At 37.6% G+C, this 22,215-nt stretch overlaps 1 protein-coding gene and 1 pseudogene across 1 annotated transcript in view; one reads left to right on the top strand and one right to left on the bottom strand.

Moving 5' to 3' along the window:
* Positions 1–22,215, top strand: part of LOC126215068 (glutamate-gated chloride channel) — a 438,289-nt gene that overhangs the window by 282,987 nt on the left and 133,087 nt on the right. Inside the window, exon 6 of the mRNA XM_049941716.1 lies at positions 10,028–10,110. Coding sequence (XP_049797673.1) covers positions 10,028–10,110 — 83 coding nt within the window. The remainder of the gene's footprint in view (positions 1–10,027; positions 10,111–22,215) is intronic.
* On the bottom strand, positions 2,503–2,620 carry LOC126215428 (5S ribosomal RNA; annotated as a pseudogene).

Raw genomic sequence — 22,215 nt, 5'->3', positions numbered from 1 at the left:
AGAGAGAGAGAGAGAGAGAGAGAGAATCAGCTCTTATAATTACTGCCCCTCCTTTACCACCCATCCGGCAACATTTGGTTACATTAATTCTTCTTTCCTTCTTTTTTCCCTTGTATACAGTTTTTTCTTTGTGAATATTCTTCACCAGTCCCTGCTGGCTGCTCAAGTTTTATTTGTTGCTATCATCTCATTTTTATTATGTCAGTTGAAGGTGGAGGGGGAAGAAAGAAAAGGAAAGGGAAGGAACTAACGATATCAACTGCATGAAGATTTCATCCAGAATCAGTGGTGATGAGAGAAAGTGTGTGCTGGATTGGGACTCGAACACTGAATCTCCTGCTTACTAGGCAGTTGTGTTAACCACTGCACCATTCGGACACAGTGTTTATTGTAAATGCACGGACTGCCTCGGCACACTCTGTGGCTGACCCACATTCCCACCTACCGAGTCATATTTTCAGTCCCATCCGTGTCCTCCATGCTCGCTAATTTTAGATTCTTGACAGAGGTCAAATGATATTGGGAATTCACAGGGGACTGCAGATAGGTAGCACGAGGTGGGAATGGGGATCAGTGGGTCAGACAGGGAGTGTGTCGAGATAGTCATGCATTTGCAATAAACACTATGTCAGGATGGCACACTGGTTAACACAACTACCTAGTAAGTAGGAGATCATGGGTTCAAGTCCCAGTCTTGCACACATTTTCACTCGTTACCGCCAATTCCTTGTAAAGTCCCGATGCAGCTGATATCATTAGTTCCTTTCCTTTCTCCTCCCTCCACCTTCAATGTACATAATATGTATCACAGTTCTGGATATCGAAAGAACAGACGTCACACCTTTATGTAATCTCTTTTTAATGTCCCTTGTGTACTGTTTTTATGTCTGCTTTCATTCTCGGTTCAAGGCGATAGCCGAGTATGAGAATTTAAGAAGTACTGCTTCATCCACACATATTCCTCTCTTTATCTGTACAAAGGGCACTTAGTTTCCGAGAATGTTATGATTTTTCATTTTTCCGCAAGTGTGTGTGCTCTATAGAATGTTTGTGACATGTTAAAACAGTCCCATCTTGCACTTGGCCTCCCAAAAATGAACAGAATTTTCTACTTGTGTATGTAATTTGTTGGGTTTCCCAAGAGTTTGAGGCATTGTTGAAAGATCAAAACACCATAAATTGTGTTATTGATTATTGCAATGGTTTGTATCTTACAAATGTTTCCAAGGTGGTCCTCTTATTTTCCAAGTAAACAGGCCTATCCTGTTTTTTCTAATTCTGTTATGAAATATTGCAATTTCAGGGAATACTTTTCTGCACCAGTATAAAATTCATTGTTATGGTGCAACAAGTTTTCAAGTATAAACTACAGCATATATGATAGTCCTTGTACCCAAAACTCTTACAGTCTAAAAATTAAGAACATTCCATGAATTACATGTATGAACAATTTGAGAAGTTAAATTGACTGCATGAGAAAGCTGCTAGGAAGGTGATGCTTTTAACACAGGGTGTCCATTTCATTTTTGTTAAAAACTGAGATTTTTAAAAAGTTTAGAAAAACATGTATTTTACTAATAAATGTATTTTTTCCTGACATTTTGTCATTAAAATGAGCACATGATATTGAATTAAAGTATGTTTTGACAGTGAGCAAAGTCTTCACTGTTTCAGCTTTCATTCAATGTTTTTCATCTTACCACAGAGATTTCACCAAGAAAAACACACATACATTTCAGTTTCTACACTACTGGAGATAAAAGCAAACTCACATTTTAGATTTGGTTGCTGTTAAAATTACACTTACATTTTATCATGATGAAATAGTCATTGCACAGATTTAAAATTGTCACATATTCACTATAATGTCTTGAGACTGCTTACCACAATGGAAAATGAAATTCTTACTGTCCACACAAATCGAAAATATAGCTTAATGTGAATCTGTAATTCTAACACTGCAAAACACTTACAGTAAGTAAGATTGTAGAGCAAGTTGCACTATTGTTACTTCCTAGTGTGTATGCTTATGCAGAGAAAACTAGCGTAAAATACTTGAGCCATACACGATCACAGAAAAGTAGGACATCTGAGCATCCCCAAATAGCTTTTGGGACCCTGGAACTCTGGGGAAAAGAAGGAAAGAAGGTGGGGGGACTGTCCTGGGAAAAATGGAACAAATGAACATTCTACTTCGTTGCAATGTTTCTTAATATAACAGTCCATGTTACTCACTTAATGTGAGAAGAGAGGCTTCTGATTCTGTTAAGTAGAATATGTAGAACCAGACTTTCAGTAGTCAAAGTAGCAGTGTTAAAAAGCACACAGCACTCTTTCTTCAGGCCAAAAGTGGCCCATTTGGACCATCCGACCACCATTCATCCTCAGCTGAGGATGCTGATAGGAGGGGCGTGTTATGTTGGCTTTCTTTGACCAGAGCCACTACTGTTCGGTCGTGTAGCTCCTCAATAGGCATCGTGAGACTGAGTGCGCCCCGAAAAACGGCAACAGTGCATGGTGGTCCAGATGGTCACCCATCGAAGTGCCAGCCATGCCCAACAGTGCTTAACTTTGGTGATCTGACGGGAACTGGTGTATCCACTGCAGCAAGGCCGTTGCCCAGCAGTCTTAAAGGCTGCATATAAAATAATATTATGCAATACTTGTAGTGAATATTGATGGCAATAAAATGAAATCGTGGGCCTGTGATTATTGCACATCAGTTTTCTTCCCGGAGTTTTATTCCAATTGCCAAAATACAGTGGGGCATAATTCAGTATTTAATTACATATTTCAAGACTGTCAGGTCTCAACTAGTAGCTTTGTATATTATTAGTGCTGTATGTCAAATAATAGCAGCATTTTATTTCCTGGGAGTGAAAGCTTTTTTGAAATTTATGTTAGGGTTAAAACCTTTCATGTCACCATAAGTACCATATGTATTAAATAAATTTTCTTTGTAATAGCCTAGATTAATCACTTCCTTAGTTATCTTCACATACACAAAGTGTAAAGTATTTTTGAAATCCTCAGTAGTTTGGCTTTGGAGCTCGTTTAGGAACAAAACATTGTTCATAAAAAATTGCACTGCAGATTAAAGATGGTGCAGTATCTATTTCACATGTGTAGTATAGAAGGTAAATAAAGATGAAACAATATATAAAACAAAATAAAACTGTTAAGTATTCATATATTTTAGACAGCCAATAAGTATCTGGATACTTAAGGTTTTCTTTTGTCTTGTAATGGTTCCTGTGATCAAATTCTTGGCTAACATTGTATTTGTGAACATAAAGAAAGTATGAGGGAGGGTACTTCATGTACTGCTGCCTCTATTTGTAACATAGCTTCTGCGCACTCCTGAAAGTTTGCCATCAGTATATCAACACATCATGTTGCCCATTATTCTTTCAATGAAATGCAGGTTTCTGATTGCTGCCCAACTTATTATGCACCCATAAAAAAACCATTGACGCAACTCCAAACTTTATGGGAAGAATTACTGTAGTCTACAGGTCTGGATTTCAGTTCTGTATGTGCTAGACATATCATTAAAGTGATGTAAATAATATAATCAATGCAAAATTGTTTCAGTAAGGGTTGAATAAACTGTTCTTACAATTTTTTTTATTTTATACGGTATTACAGACCAAACAACAAAAAATATTCTATTCATGAAACTTCCTGGCAGATTAAAACTGTATTCCAGGCCTGTATCGAAACCAGGGTCTTTGCCTCTCAGGGCCAAGTGCCGTGCCAACTTAGATATCCGAGTAGCCTACCATCATAGGTTTTTATTATTTTTTTTTTCATCAAGGGGTAATTCAATGGAAAACAGATAAAATTTAGTTCTATTGAAAGCAATAAAATGCATTTGTTTCTGATAAAAGTCAAACAGTTGTTCAATATGTGTCTGACAAACAGTCATGCTCCAAATCTGTGTAGCTGTGGACAACAATGAGGTCCATTTGCCTATGGTACATTGTATTATACTTTAACGTCTACAAGGAGAAAAATAAATTTTGAAACTGATTTCAACCAGTCATCTACATGAGAGAAATCTTACTTCATATCTTGAGAATGTTGTGTTTGCTGCTCCACAGCTATAGTGTAGTGCACATAATCATTTTTGAGACCGTGACACAAACAGGTGCTTAATAAGCGTCTGACAAATAGTCACACTCCTAGGTTATAGCTCTTACACTATAGTCTGCATCACACAGGAAGGTGCTGAGAGGTAGAGTGATAGGGAAGTGTGGAGGGGATAGGGTTTGCCTAAGGCTGGTGGCAGGTATGGGCGAACAAAGGGAACGTTTCAAATATGTGTAGGTGCGGACAACAGTGAGGTATATTTGCCTATACATTCAAATCTGTGAGGAGAAAAATACATTTCAGTCAATTGTCTACATGAGAGCAATCTTAATTCACATCTTGAGGATTTTGCATTTGCTGCTCCACAGCAATAGTCCACATGATGTCGGAATGCTGATGCAGCTTTGTGACGACATCAGGTATAATTTTTCTCAAAAAGACATTTGTCTAATGACAAGTTCATCAAAATTGGTTACAATCTTTGTCAGTTTTGTGCTATTTGGACTGTGTCATAAGTAATATGTACTAAAATTCACTTCAGACAGAAACTGAAATCATTATATATGCTTGACACCTTCTGCTACTTCATAGAGCTTTTTTAAAAACATGTAATTTTGTAAAGTGTGTATATGGGTTTATTTTACTGAATTTAAGTGTAAATCTATGTACATAAAAAATAATTACTGATAGCAAATGCCTATCATGTAAATGGTCGGTATGTTCTCATATTTTTCACTGTCAAAGAGTGTTATAAGTGTAAACTAACTTGTTCATCTGTACAGTGAGAGAGCACATTTAGGATTGATGGAAAATGCAAACAACTAACAATCTTTTTTGAATAACTTGAACGAATGCTGCCCTACAACATAAAAAATTGTGGTAACTCAAAATATCAAAGTCTCTGATAAATTTATCCAGCTGCATTCCTGCAAGTGATTAGGACATGCATGGTAGATGCGGGGAAAAGCTTAAATTTCACAACCAATAATCTCACTTACAACAAGTGAATATTTACACACTTCTTAGGATACAAATTGCCAATCAATAAAGGTTAAGAAGTTCTCAAGAGTTGTTTATGCAATTGATATGTAGACAAACAAAAACTTTTGTTTTTAACCCATGAATCTTTAGAACCGAGAACTATTATTACTTTACTTTGTTTTCAAATTTCAGTCATAGGTCCATCGTCATTGTTATCTGAGTCTGTGATTGAACAACATGACTGGAAATTTATGATGATAGATTCGAGGTTTGTATCCATCTTCACTTCCCTATAAGAATTTTCTTCTTGGAGCTTTTCGTTGTGACATGCACAGTCTTTCCATGCTAAAGGGAAAATGTTGTCCCTTGCTTTGCTTCATGCTCACACAATTCAATGACTCTTTTGTTCTTTTCTGCCACATAGCCTTTAACATCTGTGCAAATTAATACACTCAGATTATACTGACAGTAAAGAGGGGGTAAACACAAAATTTTGTGTGTATTTTGATGTACAAGGAAGTCAAGCACATACATTTTGTCACGTGGAAGGTATAAATTAATAGCAAATAGGTGTTTGGCATGTGTCTTGTTTATACTGTGCAGACTTTTCTTTCTTAAACCACAGTATAATATTTGATTTCATTGAGTTTGTACTTGGTGTTTAGCAGAGTGATAATTGTCAATGTCCATTACAAAGACCAAGTTTGGAGCAGGATTTGACAAGAACTGTTCAATGAATCACTTCTTGAAAGGGACAGCGTTCATTTCCATGTGGTAGTCATTGCAGTTTCTCTTACACCTACAAATACAATTTTGTTCTCAGGGAAAAAACCAGAAAAAGAGCCAGAATGCAGAATAATTGTCCAAGAACTTTTTCCTATGGGAACTGTAAAAATCGTCAGTACCATCACTCATTATCGAGCAGATTTTGCTGGAATTATTTTGATTAATCCATGTTTCATTAAGGTAATACATTGTTAAATGACCTTCTTCTCTTATTTTGTGCATCTTTCTTAGGAATGTGGCTTTTGCTGCAGCTGTGTCACTTCTTTCTATTAAAATTTTTTGTTGTTGTTACTTTTAACTTATTTGAAATAATTGCGCTTTAAAATTCTGTTGATTGACAAAGCATTACCTTTGAAGCCAATTTATTCATCCATAATTGTAACAAGTTTTTGTGACACTGGATATGCACCATTTGTATACATTTCAAACAAAGAGAGCCTTAAAACATCGTTGTCACGCCCATCCATTTGTGTCATGCGTTTCTCACTGTTTTGATGCTTTCCTGGTGACACAATTACAACTTTTCCTGACAGTTCTACAGCTCTGACACTTTCATTTACAATTCACTGTACAGTTCTCTTGCTAACACTACTAGCTTCCACCGTTCATTCTTGTGTCTTCCAAACATCAACAACAATTGTCCATCTTTCAGACTGAAAAAGTTGAAAACACAGTAAATAATCCCCCTTGCCTGCTTGTGAAGCACTTCACATTTATTGCATCATGTGACATATTTATTTGGAAATCACACCAACCAATTTACAGAAATATATTCACATCTACACTGCTACAAAAAAATAACTATAATAGTTGAATCAATATTTAGGTCATTCTGTGGATGAAATTGTATAGTCGCAAAGTACAGCAACAGTACAGCCTTCAGGAAAGAAACATTCGCTATATAGCAATAATAAGTGGCTAGCCACTCAGGAAGGAAATGACTCTTATTGACTGCTAGCAGTTAATGGAGGGGGATGCACAGAGTGGCTGAAAGCTGGAACACCTTCCCATGTGATGCAGACTACTAACATTACATTGATTTGTATACCTATTCGAGAGATAGTTCAACAGTTTTTGAGATGCATTATGAGATTCTTGAGATTTTAACTATTTTTCATGAGACACCCAAGCTAGACAAATTCCTGTTACTACTAAAATCTATAAACACCTTGGTACGTACATAGATCAAAGTATTAGATGGATAGACCACATTCATTTTGTTGTTGTCTTAAAATCACTAGTCACTTCTAACAACCAAGCCAGATATCACATGTAGCCCCCCCCAGTAAAACATTAAAAATTACTTACAGTGGGGTCTAGGTGTCAGTTTCTTAAGTATGGAAGATTTGTTGCTAAATAGAAGTGCTTTCTACAGCAAAGGAAATAAAGTGTTTTTATGAACTAGGCTGTGTAGAATGTTGTAAGGAACCCTTTTGAAGCATAAGTACTTTGCAAAATATTCTTTGTTTATATTTCAATTAATAAACTTTTCCTTCCATTGAAATACTGCATCAAATAAGTGTAGCTATTTACATGACTGCAACCATGTGGCCAAACATAATTACTTTCACTGAAAAATGAAGCTAAAAATGATAGTGCAAAGTCCATCAATTAACAAGTTGATATGATATAACTATCTACTAAACTCTTTGAGAACTTATAATGTGAATAGTTCCAAAACAAAACTAAAAAAAATGTGATTCATCCATGCCTAGGACATAGCTTATATTATTTTGCATAAGATTATATATGAGACAGTAACATTTAAAAATGTAAATAATAGATGTAAGATAATGACCAAATTTCCACTTTGCAGTGGAATGTGCGTTGTTTTGAAAATTTGGGGCTGATTAAAACTGTGTCTTAGACTGGGATATATAGATGTAAGATTGCTTGTTTTTCATATATGTAAAAAAATAATAATAAAACTACATCAAATCCCCAACTATCATGCTTGTCCATAGTTTTAAGTTGTTTTTCATATTGGATAGAGTTTGTTGCATAGTGATTATGACACTTCAGTTGCACTAACTGTTTGTATAATACTAAATACAAAATAATTATAAAAACATCATTAATCAAAATTAATTAACAGGTAATACAAATTTTCAAATGTTACCAATTTTTCCTTGGTTGGAAGCTGTTTGAAAAAAAAGTAGAAATAAAGGGTAAACATACTTGGTGGTTAAGGAAATGAACTGGTTATTGGAGTGGAAATAATGTGAGATTTAGTACAGGCACAAGAATATTGTACTAGATGAGATTGTAATGCCAAGATTGTTACTGGTTTAAAGTAATTCATTGTTCAAGAATAGTGATTTCGCCCAAAATGAAATACAGGAAAATGGTGATCAGAAATGTGTAGATAAAGTAAATTTCATGTAAGTGAATACAGCAATCATATACTATAAACAGTATTTGCTGTAGAAGTGATACGAAGTTGAAAGAATCAATTTCAACATTTTCCAGGACAGGAGTGTGTGAGGAAGGAAATTATTGTGTGAGGTAGTGGGACAGTGCATTGTGATAGAAAAGCGTTTTGGGCAAATAAGGAAAGTATGGAAGGTGACATGTTGTGAGGTAGATCTTATGGCAAAAGGCTCCACATCCTCCCATAAAAAAAGCATCCTGTGCATATCCTTATGATTTCATAGTAGTAAATATGCTTAAATCCAATTCTACAATATTATTGTGAACATAAAATGGCAAGGACTCCTTGCACTAAAGAGCTAACTAGATTGCTATTTAACAAATTTAAAGCATACTAAAACACTAGTCATCTGATATCATTATGAACTATAAGGGAGTCCTGTTAAGTGACTCAGTTACAGGGGCCAATGAGTGTTATTGTGGCTTCAGCAAAATTTCTTGTGGGTGATGGGGTGACTGGGAGTTGTTTTTTCCCAGTTTTTGGCTCAAAATCCTGCCAAAGATTTTTAGGAAGAAATATAGCATCACTTTTTTGGCAGATGGATTCACCAGAAAATTTGACAGCAACCACACATAAAACTTCGAGTGATATATCAACGAATTACATCTTTGATATGTTGTGACTTAAAGAAAAATCTCCTTTAAGGTTTAAAGGTAGGCTGTAAGTGTAGTGAAGTGATCACCTACATATTATTAGTTTGACATCTTAGTGGTGAATGGCGGTGAAATCCTACACAATTTTGGCCATATAATTTGGTTAGAAAAACAAATAAAATAAATACCCTGACCATTTGTGTGTTTTGCAGGTTGAGCTCTGCCTTAGAATATTGTCAAAGACATTAATTAATTAATGTACCTGAGTCTCAACAGGACTCCTTTGCAATAGTTCATAATGATATCAGATGATTAGTTCTATTAGTACACTTTAAATTTGTAAAATGACAATCCAGTTAATTCTCACTGGAAACTGGGCAGTTCTCATGCAGATATAATACAGTGTTTTTGACTGTCCCTCAATTTTTACTTAATGTGTTTCTCCTTAGTTTTTCATTCAGCTGACAGCGATGGAGTATTGCCTCGAAGAGATGGATATTAGAATGTATTTCAGTGTGCTGAATCTGGTTCATATAATATTTAATTTATGATTCCAGTAATCATCATAAATGATGATTAAATTTCATAATGTTTTCAATTTTATAAAACATAGCTACTGTAGACTGTGAACATATATGTATACTGTGTTAAGTTGTTCAGCATCCTCTCGCCAAATACAGCCAATAGACTACTTTCCTCATAATTAACACTGCTTCTTCTGTCATGTAAGCAAATAACTTGACAGCTTTCAGGACCACATGATTTTAATAAAAGTTTTAAATAATTATTCTTTTCTATTTCTAATATCTTTTACCTAAGCCTAAGCCTGTTTGTACCTAAATCTGTCACCTGTCTTTAATTAAAGGAATAAAATTTTGTTTGGAATTAGAAGTGATAGCATATGAATATGCTAATCAGTGGCATTACAGTTGTTCTGTGTGTCCAATATGGGTGACTAACTGTGGATCTTAAGCAAAAATTATAGCACTGCAGAAAATTAGTTTGCCACAATTCTCTTTTTTGCACCCAGAGCTTCATCAGGCAGTTCATTTATTACTGAGAGCTCATGTTAAGTAGAGAAGAGTCATTAAGCTGAAAATATTGGATGTAGAAAGGTGTTAGATTTGTGAGTATGGTGTTGCAGGCGTCATCTCATTCTCTCGTGCCAAGGCAGTCTGCACATCTTTCCCTTCGATGACCCACTTTGTTCCTTTGCGATGGAAAGCAGTGAGTATTTAAGAACAACTGAATTACCTAGCTCCTTCTGCACAGTTTTCCTCCTTGCCCCTCACAGGAAGGAGCCTTGCAATGTTTTTGTTGCAATTTCCTGCACTAATCCATTCCACAGAGTGTAATGTCCAATTTTAAACCTTGTCGCCATTTGCATGTTGTTGTTGTTATTGTTGTTGCTTCTTCAGTGACTGGCCTTGAAAATGAAAGAGCAAAGCAAAAAGTGGAAAATAAAAAAAAAGAGGCAAAACTGAAACCTTGTAAATACTTCTGCATGTAGAAGAGTCCTCCCTCACCTTTGACTTTATTTTTTTTTCAGTTTTGCTTGAAAGAAATTTCTTGCAGATTGAGTGTTGGTCACAAACATACAAATTTAGAAATAAATTGCCTTGGATTTGGAACATTTCACATGGCATTAAAGTAGGCCAGTAAGATAACACTATAAACTTACTTCTCATTTGATTACTTGAATGCATAATAAACCACAGTAACAGTAACTAAAGACATTCTGTTTTATGGTGCACTCCATACATTTGGTTCTGAGAACATCGATACGAGAACAAGTATTATGTATTTACTTTGTGGTATATTGTGTGCTCACCTGGCTGTGCTCCGTTTGGCAGCTTAGTTCAAAGGAAAATGTTGCAACATCAAACTGACTTTAACTGCATAAAATACTGAAACTGTATTAATTTGCAATACTGTAGTAATTTGAACCTTGTGACCCTGTATGCTAAAATGCTGTATATATTAATACTGAAAGAATTTTGCATGTAATTTCACTCTTAAATTCCATTCTGTGTTTTTGCTTTTCTTGCTATTTTAAATGTGTGCATTACTTCCTTTGTACTTTGTGCACTAATAATAATATTTAGTTGACAATTCAGTTACTACCTTCTGTTGTTGCAAGAAATCTTTCAGGAATGTCAGAACTTATGTTTACTGAACTAAAAATTTTACTTGCTTAATATAAGAAAATACAAATATGGTTTTGTAGCACAGTCTAAATATTTATTTCATAATTTCTTGATTGATAGTTTAAATGCATATAATGAATTCCACAGTGTAAATGTGTATATGCTCCATTCCATAATTTACACACAGCAATATTAAATGGCATTGAAGCTGCCTTACTTAAAGCGATAGAAAATTGTTTGATAAAAAGTGTATCAGTTAATAGTACATGGCGTATGTAATCTGCATATTACTCAGTGTGTCCTGTGACTGACAGCAAGTGCTTATTGACAGAAGTTCGTGACATAATCAGTAGCTGAGAGAGTTCTAAGTGGAATAACAAAGGACGTTATCTTGCCATTTTTTTTGTGAGGGCAGCAGTATTTTTAATCCATACGATCATTTCGCCCCGTGTGCGAATTTTTTCTTTGTAGACTTTCCAATTAAACCACCACCACAGTCAATAATCTGAAGGGGTATTTCTGGAAATCTCAGTGGTCAAGAAACATGACCATCTCTGCCAGTCCATCTTCCAGGGAATGTTAGGTTTAGATGATGTGTCACGTGGTGACTAGAATGTGCAGGAATTTTGTCATATTGGAAGAATGTACTGACCCTTGTTGTCAAAGGAACCTCTTCCATTAATGCCGGAAGCTCTTTTCAAGAAAGTCTAGATGACAGAACCCTATAAGACAATGCAGTAACACAATGAGGTCACCCAATTGATTGCACACATTTGCCCACAAGCATTCTAGAAAATGTGTTTCTTCAGAGACATTTGAGTTTTTGCTGGACCACTGATATAATTTATGAATGTTATTGATACCATCATGAATGTGGCTTCAGCAGTAAACAGTAGTAATGGGATTATTCAGCAATTTGCAGTTAACCAAGCTGCCTCTCCTTCTCAACAATGCCGAATCTGCTGTAAATGATAAGGACAGGGACTGTGCCGAAGTAACGTCTGCTGTATTATGCATGTTCATGTTGAAATATTACATTCTACCTGTTCAATAATGACTTCTTCTTCAGCCACACTCTGTTCATTTTCACATTCAGATGTAATGTGACTGCTGTGCACTGCAACATTCTCACACAGTTTATTGGAAATACGAGGAAATTGCCTGCTGTTGTCTCTGCAGGCAACAGCAGCATTGTCATTACAAACTCGTACATAAACACCATACCAGTGTACTCAGCATTTGTAAATCCATGTGGCATGCTTAAATGATAGTTTCCATCATGGAATTTCCACTATTGTAGTATTTGCAGAAACAGGTTTGAACATGAAAGGAAATCATTGGTGGACTCTCAGAAAAAGACTTGCAAATTTCAAGAGCATAGTGTGCATGTGAAATAACAGTGTTGGGAGAAAGCAAGTATGATAAGAACAAACCTAAGGAAGAAGTGAAGGAAGAATTGTAGGAACTTACAAGTGTTAGGAATTTAAGAGTAGTCTTCTATCAAACAAATGGTAATAAGCAACTACTCATCTGCAGATGAAATGTGGGCATTATATAAGCCTAGAGACCAAGAAAGAAGTGTAATTATCACTGTGGGGGATAATACATAGTTTTTTGTTCTTACAATGAGAAAGAGAGTGAAAACTGAGAAGCTAGCAGTTGTTTGTGTGCGTGACTCTGTGCTGACCATATTCCGTTTGTGATTGAGTTTCCTCAATGTTGTTTACATCCTGAAATATTATAATTGTCATGCTTCATTTGAAAAATAAAAATGTAAATTCTGTTGAATCTAATGGGTTCTTAGCTACAGTCGCACCCTAAATAAAAACAGAGATGACTATTGCAGTATGAAAATAGTTATTGTCTGTGTATTAATTTAATTCATTTTAAGAAATGTAACATTCAAAACAAATACAAAGTATGTTTGTGAAGGGAGGTAAGTGTTGTTGCCATTTGCTGGAAATGATCTCATAGAATAAAAGTATGTTAATTGAGTCCATCATTTTTACATTTGAATCTTCATTTGTCTTAATTTATGGATATTTATCTGATTTGACCATTTTTACTTACCTCCAAACTAATCATAATAACAAGTAGCAAGTGTCTTTATTTTGTTTTTCATTTTCTTATTTCTTTTCTTTCTCTGATTTTGGTTCTTCTGTCTCTGTTTCTTGCTCTTCTCTTTCCAAGTCTTAGAGTTTTTCAAAAGTATGTTAAAACTCATTTACAGAAAAAACAGATTCACATATCAGTTGACATTGTAATGAGATCTTTAAGTAAAAGTCTCATAATGTGAACAACTCTAGCATATTTTCTGTAGGATCACTGTAGTTATTATGATAGTAATTGTAGAAGTTACACTAAAAGGACCATGTTTCGTTACAGCCTGCATTATTTTATTAAAATAAAAGTGAATTTTGTTATTTCTGGACAGGAAGATCCTTCTTCAGTTGTTCAGGATAATAAAAATAGCAAATGAAAAGGAACTGAAAAGTAATGGATATTGTAATGACGTTAGTTAACTTGGTCATACTTCCAGATAAAGATTTTAGGCAGATTTGATGTGTGCAAAGAATTTGTTCTATAATATTTTGTAATACATTTTACCTCTTTGAAATGAGGCAGCTGTCACAGTCCATTGTTTGTTTATGGTTTGTTCCCTCTTGTATGACTCTTGGCATTATCGGATGTGGATTCTGAACTATTAACCACACTTTTTTCATGTGATTCATTTTTATGTCATGTCTTGGGGGAACAAAAAAAAATATTTTTACAAACGTATTTATGTGTGTGCTTGGCTGAATTTCACAAATTTGAAAGCTAAACTGCTGTCACTGACACTCAGTTTATCTATCTGCCCCTCAACTCTGCTTGTTTACAACAAGTAGTTTTCTGACACTGGACTGCTGTTTCTTTTCCAGTTTTTCCTTTCTGTCAGAAGTATCCCTCAGAGTTTACTCACTTTCATTTTTTCCATTTATTGCTGAAACCTGAATCCCAGTCATTGAAAGTATGACAGCGTCTCTCTCCTTCATGTATCAGCTGTTATCTATAACTTTCATCCTACGTTAGTGTTTAAAATTCATAAGCTTCGTGATGTACATGGTGGTTGTTCCATATTTCGGGACTATAAAAAAATCAGGAAATTGCAGCCTTTTCAAGGAATGTACATGAACAAGAATTATGAGTTATTGATATAAATCAGGGCTTCACAACATACGTGCTCGCAGAGCAAGCTGTGAGCAGCCAGGCGCGAGCACGGAGCAGCGCGAGCACGCTACCCCCATTGGCCGACCAGAGCGGAGAGTGGGGAGAGTCACGTGGGGCACACAACAGCTGCCGCCAGTCAATGTAAATCCGCGGCCACCTGCAGGGATATCACTCACGAATTATTACTGTGACAAATGAAACAAATAAGGGAGAATGCACACTTGCCACATACTTTTATTAGTTTAGTGTATGCCTCTACATTCGTATTAATTTGTGAACTGTTACACAATGAAAGGTGTCACTGAAGTGTGGGATTCTCGGTTAACTTGTACTTTTTGCCCTTTACAATTGCGTCTATGTTCGGAGTAATTGTTCTTGTGCACTTTAGGCGCAGCATGCAGTTTAAATTTCGATCAGACAATGCGTTTCTCAGGCGCATCTTGTTACATTTCATTCCAGAGAACAGTTGTTCACAAACATACGTGGAACCGAACATTGATATTATTGGAGCCGCCAGTTTGTGCAAACGAGGAAATCTATCCTGAGGGAAGTGTCTGCAGAATTCCAAAATGTTTTTCTTGTTCTGAAATTTGTCTCTGTATTCTCTGTCACACTGCAGGTCAATAAGTTCTAGTTGCAGCTCAGGACGAATCTCTTCAATATTCGCTGAATATGGAGAGGAGAACAGATCAAAATCACTGTCTAGTGCTGTCAGATCTTGAAAGCATTGATGAAATTCTTCCTTAAGGGCAACTAAACTATGTGAATAACGTTCACAGTCTTTGTGAAAATCTTGCATGGATGATAATTTAGGAAAATGAGCTATATTTCCTGTTTCCAGCTGACTCACCCAAAGTGTCAATTTCATTTTAAAAGCTCGTATTCGATCTATGAAATGAGTAATTAGCAGATTTTTACCTTGCAGTGAAATGTTCAAAGCATTCAGATGGCTAGTTAAATCTGCTAAGAACGTGAGATCACATTTCCATGAAGGCTCTTTCAATTCAGGAACACACATGTTATTTATTTCCATGAACATATTTATCTCATCTAATAGGCAAAAATTCTATTTAATAATTCGCCACGACTAAGCCAGCGGACCTCGCTGTAATAAGGCAGGCTACCATACTGGCTTTCTACATCCTCAAGAAAGCTTTTAAATTGCCTGTGTTGTAGCCCATGCTTTCTTATATAATTGGTTGTACGAACAACAACACTCATCACATTTTTTAGAGTGATACTCTTTGCACATAAGTTTTCCTGGTGGATCACACAGTGAACGCCCCTTATTTCATTCGGCACGGTCAGTTTTTTCATTTTCTCTTTCAACAGCGCAATGAAACCTGATTTTTTTCCCTGTCATCGCTGGTGCACCGTCTGTAGACACTGAAACTAAAGAATTCCACGACAATCCTATATTTTCAACACTTTCTTCAACACTACTTAAAATATCACCTCCGGTTGTAGTGTTCTTCATGGCTACTACATCGAGGAGCTCCTCCCTCACCTGAAGATCTCTATTAACACCTCTAATAAATATGGCAAGCTGCGCTGTTCCAGTGATATCAACACTTTCGTCCAGAGCTAGAGAATACGCCATAAAATCTTTACAGATATTTGCAAGCTGGCTCTGGACATCGTCTGCCATGTCCTGTATGCGACGCATAATGGTCATGTTAGATAATGGCACAATCCGAAACTGTTCAACTTGAGATGGACACAAATGTTCCGCTGCAACTACCAAACATTCTTTTATTAAATCGCCATCAGTGAAGGGGCGCAGCAATTTTGCTAAAAGCAAAGCAATTTTGTAACTCACTCTGAGAGCTGCCTCAGTTGATTTTTCTTCGTCATCCAGATCTTCTTCAGATAGCTTCCTTTTAAGTTTAATAACTTCCTGTGCACGATCTGGTCCATCACATTTTCCACTTCTGTAGTCTTTGGCGTGGTACGACATATAATGTCGCTGCAAATTAAATTTCCTAAAAGAATTCAGCGTTTTGTGACGTACTAAACATTTTGCAACACCATCTTTTACTGTAAACAGATACAATTCCTCCCAATGGGGGTTGAACTGCGAAAACATGGTTGGGGTTACACAACGGCGACTTGACATGATTCTTAACCTACGAAGTGACTGTTGAGCTGATCGTAGTACTTTAAACATTACACAGTCGGCGCGAATTCAATAGGCACGCTGCGGCCCTGTTCAAACATGCGCGTGCATTTCCCTCCCTCCCCTCCCTCCCTACTCCGCGACCTTGCACCTGCTCGCGAGCACGTGCCTGAGCAGACGCGAGTACTTGCGCTCAAAACCGGCCAGTTGTTAAGCCCTGATATAAATGGTATGTTTGGCACATTGGATTGGTAACTGTTATATAGACTGGTGACCATTAAAACTGTATCTCTATGAAAGTGACTTGCAACTAATGCCAAATTAGCATGAAGTGTGCAGCATTGCTTGGATAAGCAAATGATATAATTTCAGTGCAACTATACAAAGTGGGTTGGGGTAATGACATTTAAATTATGCATGTGAGGTAAGATTAGACAGTGGGTTTCTCATTCAGAAACATCTACCAGTACACATCAAGATTTGATAGCAGCAGTTTTGTGAACTATGAAGACAGCAGTCTATTATTAGACAAATTCCACAAATTGATGCTCTCATTTTTCAGGATGCCTCGACTGTCATGTGAATGTTGACACAGTGGGTTCAGGATGGCCATGCTCAATGTCATGCAGGATCTAAATGCCCCCATGTGACTAGCGCATGAGGGGACTGACGTATCGTTAGTTCAGCTGTGCAGGGTCGTACAGCCGAGTCATGTACATTGATTCAAAAAAAAGAGCTTGTTTGCAGCAAAACAACTACCTACACAGCAGGCAACAGTGCTGAAGTATGACAGACTGTCAGCACAGTGACCACTGTTGTGACTTTCATCGACACAACAGCTGAGGTGGGCATGCCGAAGGTGGTGAACCTGATGACAACCCTGAAGAAAGTAGTGGCACCACATTATCTTTACAACCTTTCCGGTTCTGCATACAGCATCATAGTGGATATATCTGTGAGTGAAGGGTCCAAGGAGAATGTTATTGTCGTACTGTCTCAGTACCTGGAGTGATGGTACAGTGTGTCACTGCATACACAGCACGATCAGCTCTGTTTTGCATATCCAGTAATTTCAACAGCAACTGTCACATTTCCAACATGTTACGGACAATGACTGTGGACAATGACTGTGCACCATCTTTGAGATCTCTGTGATTTTATTTTTCTGCAAGAGAAGGCAAGACTGCGTGTAGCCCATGCTGTTCTGACCTATCTCAATGCTGAATGCAGATGTAGATGAGAAGGCAGGGGCTGTAGTTACAGCTGATGGCAGCTCCCTGCCAGCATACTGGTATCCACCTAGAGAGTGATCAGGAACACTGGCAGAAAAACCAGCCACAGGGTACTCATCTGCATTCAGGGATGCAGACTATAGTCAGAAGGACAGGAAGCAGAACTATAGGGGCACTGTGATGACTGTCGAGAGGCAGTACCTCTGTGGACATCAGCTGAGACTGCAGGTTCAGTGGCAGTGCAACTACAATCTCTGTCAATGCCACACTGTATGGCACTGACCAGGATGGGCAGAGTGCCAGAGATTACCACTGTTGCAGACCCTAGCAGTGTTCTGGCTCTGTGGACAAAAATTCTGCATCATAATCAGTCACAGAAGAATGCCGCAGCTGGTTCTGGTGATGTCAGTACAGTGCAGAGGAAGCGTTACCTAAGACGAATGACCCAATACATGTGTGATAACACCTTGATCTTAGTGTTGTTCCTTGCCAAAAACTTTTAAAAACACTTTGTCCTGTGTTTGAAACTTTGTCTTACCCATCAGAATGAACTATTTCTATGGCAAACACAGATGGTGCAGCAAGGTATGGTGACGAGAACCGTGTAGTAATTCTGCCAGCAACTTCTCGTCATGTGGCAAAGAATGGTAGGAGGAAAGAAATATCTTTAAGTGATTGCTTCCATGTGTGGGAGAAACAGAGTTTTTTGAAGTGACTTTCAAATGTTCAAATGAACCATTCAGCTTCACCATTAGACTGAGGGTGAAAATGTGCAGTAATTAGATGGTGTGTGCCATTGTTGGCACAAAACTGTTGAAAATCAGCCAATGTGAACTGTGGTTCGCTGTCTGAGACAAAGACTGAGAAGACCTACGAAACAAAAAATAAAGGATAAAGCCGATACAGTACTGGCGGATGTCGTGGGGCCGACAAATGTAAATCTGCAAAATCAATATGCAAGTGTTGCCATGGTCCGGATGGATTTGGCCATTGAATGAAGCATTGAGTGGACTTACACTCCACCCAAGCAATGCAGTGAGAGGTAATTTGCTGAATTTGGGAGTCAGTGCCATACCAAGCACATTGCCTTCCTGCTGGAGGTAGTGAGGAATCACAACTGGTGCATCGTCATGCTCTGTATGGAGCAGCTAAACACGTGACTGCATGGATAGTGCATGACAATGTGAAAAGCAGCAACACACCACTGGGTGGGGAATGCCTTTCAAACTATGTAACCACCCGTAATATGCATATTGCTAAACTACTAGAAGAGCTGGGTCCAAAGCAGTTGCTTCAGCAATAAACAAAAAGCCCGGAGGAAAATTTTGAAATGTTTCGAGATCTTGAGAGTCAATTTCATAAAATGATTCCTCAGACGAATCAAACGCTAACCGAGACAACAAGTCACCATTCAGCCTGTACAACAACTCGTATTGTTAATTAGACAATAACAGAGCCCAACATTATGATTTTTGTGTTGTCCATGGAAGGACAGGCTTCAAAGGATTGAGCAAAGCTGTTAAATACTGGTGATCAGTAATCAAATAGAACTTCCAACCTTACAAATATTGGTGTGACTTGGTAACACCATAGGCAATGTCAAGCACCTCTTTTTCACTGCAGTGCAATTTGCTGAGAGATTTTGGGGCAAAAGCAGTGGTTTGATCTTAAGAGGGCATCCTGAGGGAGCACATAGTTCCAATCCCATAAAAAGATGTATGCACAACTAACACAACAGGATTAGCTGGATCAAAAATAATCAGACAGCAAAGATGTCTTAACAAAGCATTCTTTAACTGCTGAAATGCAATCTGACATTCTTGGCAGTTCAGTGGATCACAATTTGCGATAAACTTAATGTAATATGTTAATTTCCTCATAGTGGCCTGTAACTCCCTCATGTTACAGGGTGCCAGCAATTCTTTAATTGCATACAAGAGCAAATGAGCAGGATGAATACGCTGTTTATTAATGATATGTCCTAAATATTTAAGTTCTTTATGGAAGAATGTACAATTTTCCTTGTTACATTTTAAGCCAGTCTCTGTGAGCAGTTGAAAGAAACATTCTAAATTTGCCATATGTTTCGCAGGCTTATGTATCACGACAACTATGTCATCTGAATAGTTCCTACATGAAGGGACTTTTGCTGTTAATTGTTTCAGGAAACATTGAAAATAGTAGGAGCTGAAGCACTATGAAAGGTAGTGTGTGAAACTGAAACAATCTCACATGGTTATTGGTCACAAAATATTACTTGAACTGGTCTGTCCAGTGCTTACTGTAAATATATCTCGTGTAAATCAGTCTTCAAAAAGAAACTGCCACATCCCAACATGCCTATCAATAGCTGTGGTTGTGGGAGAGGATAGTAATCAATGACAATTTGTGAATTTACTGTGGCTTTAAAATCAACACACTGATGTAAACCTCCCAATGGCTCTTTAAGTATAACTGTGAGGGGAGGAGGGAGGTTGCCCGCTGGCTTGCAGGAATGAGTTGTATTGTCCCCACTGTCTTTCTGTCATTGCAGTGCCTTTGCAACCTGCTCACATATAGCAGTGGGAGAAGTCTAGCATGGTAAAACTGTGATTGCACATTGTGTTTAAAAGTAATGTGTCACTCAACATTTTTAGGTAATCTTAATCGTGATTAAAAAAAGTTCACTGCACTTGTACGAGTCAGAAACATTGGTATGAGGCATCAAAACACTGATTCATAACACATTGACTTGTATGCACTGATTGAATGATTAAAACAAGGCTAAACCAAAAATGTTTGCACTGTTTCTGGAACACAATAGATGGAATGAAACACAATTTGTAACATCATGAGAAGTTGCTGGCAAACTGCGCAAGGCAAGTACTGGTATTTCATTATAAACAGACAAAGCAGAAGCAAGCTTCTGTAGCCAAGGGCTACTGATCATGTATAAGTGTCTTTATGTACTAGAAAAACACACATACCTGTGTTTAATTTAAGTTTAATTTTCTTGTTAGCCTCTCATAAGTGCACAAAAAAGTTCATTCTGCTTTCTGTGGACTACAGCAGAAGGTTTCCTGGAAGTGTAAAACTGATGCTTTATTTGTGCCTGCAATAATGGCTGGGCTGTGATAACATTCATCTGCTGATAGCTGCAGTGCAGCTGTGCAGTAGACTGGCACCGGTCCGACGGCATTGTCGACAGATGCTCTGGACACGACCGTGCTCACCACACTTAAAAACTGTGCTTCATGACAAGGACAAGCTTTTCTGTCAGTAGTAGAAAAACACAAAGGACAGGATATCCTCACCTTATTCCGAAGTACAATGTGATGGTAAAGCTTTGCCTTTAAACTGAGGCCTGTTCTTACTCACCTTAACGTCAACTGTAGACTGAGCACCCTGTGCACTACAAATAAGAGAATTATATATTTTGCATGATTGCATCACATGGCATGACATCACTGTAATTTTGTCTGCAAGGACAAGTGAACCAGAATGTCTTGTAAGCCCTCTTAAGTTCAGCAGTCTACTGCTGCAGTGACTGTTCAGAGTGGCTCTTAAGATGAAAAAATTGAAATCTCGCCACAGCAATTCAAATCTGTGCTTCGTAATGCTCGTGGATTCTTCTTACGAGTTCTTCTGGATGTGAGTCAGGAAGCAAATTGAAACACAGACGATAGACGTCGGTTCTAACAGTGGACAGAAAGAATGCAATCCGTGCCGTACCATTAACACTGCATGCGGTGTAGTGTGCTTCTAGTTGGGTGTGATATTGTGATCAGTCTTCTTCTTTGCTGTTAAGCTGGCAAAACTAGGATGCAGTAACCGGCTGTCGTGCTGCTTGTTGCGACAGTAAGTTCGTTATCTGTTGAACACGGAGCAGTCGTCGCTCAATCTGCTGTGCCTGGAACTGAACACCTTTATTTAGTTATAGCTCACATGGGGACTCGGACATGGTTAAGCACTTTAGCCAAGGTACAATACACAAAAAAGAATATAGCCACTGTGACTAGGGGAACACCAGACACACCCACCCAGACAGGTGTCGGTGAAGTCTAATCAAAATTACACGTCGTGGTGATTATACGTAGTGGACAGGTAACCACACTTGAACACACAATTTTTGATATGCCATAGGAACAGTTGAATAGGTTTGACTTTGGAAGCGGTCAAGCAGATAGTACAACATATAAAGAATTTTAGCCCAGTTTCAATGAAACAGATGAATACAGTAACACTTAACTTGGAAGACATCCACTTCCACATGAGGGATGGTAAACATTTAATATTGTTGCAGAACACAAGAATGGCTGTTTATTACTCTGAATATTACCAAACGATAGTCAAATATCACATTGCATTTGAGTATGAACTTTAATATACAGTTGTTATTAGTGACACATGCTCACTCTTGGATCTAAACTGTGATGCTGTGTTATCAGACTGAGGTGAGTGGCACTGCACTCTGATGTAAACAGACTTCCAGCAGCAGTGGATTACTGAACCCCTTGATGGCGTGTCTTCATCAACGTTTCAAATTTGTGGCTGCATCTGGCAGTGACTGCCTGTAGCTTGTGGTTCTGTTGTGAGGTGCCAACTTCCAACCTTTTGCCTCACTCTTCGAATGACACCACAATTCTTT

The sequence above is a fragment of the Schistocerca nitens genome, chromosome 12, assembly GCF_023898315.1.
Source record: "Schistocerca nitens isolate TAMUIC-IGC-003100 chromosome 12, iqSchNite1.1, whole genome shotgun sequence".
In the NCBI taxonomy this organism is placed as follows: domain Eukaryota; kingdom Metazoa; phylum Arthropoda; class Insecta; order Orthoptera; family Acrididae; genus Schistocerca; species Schistocerca nitens.
This window is presented reverse-complemented; position numbering and strand designations above follow the sequence as displayed.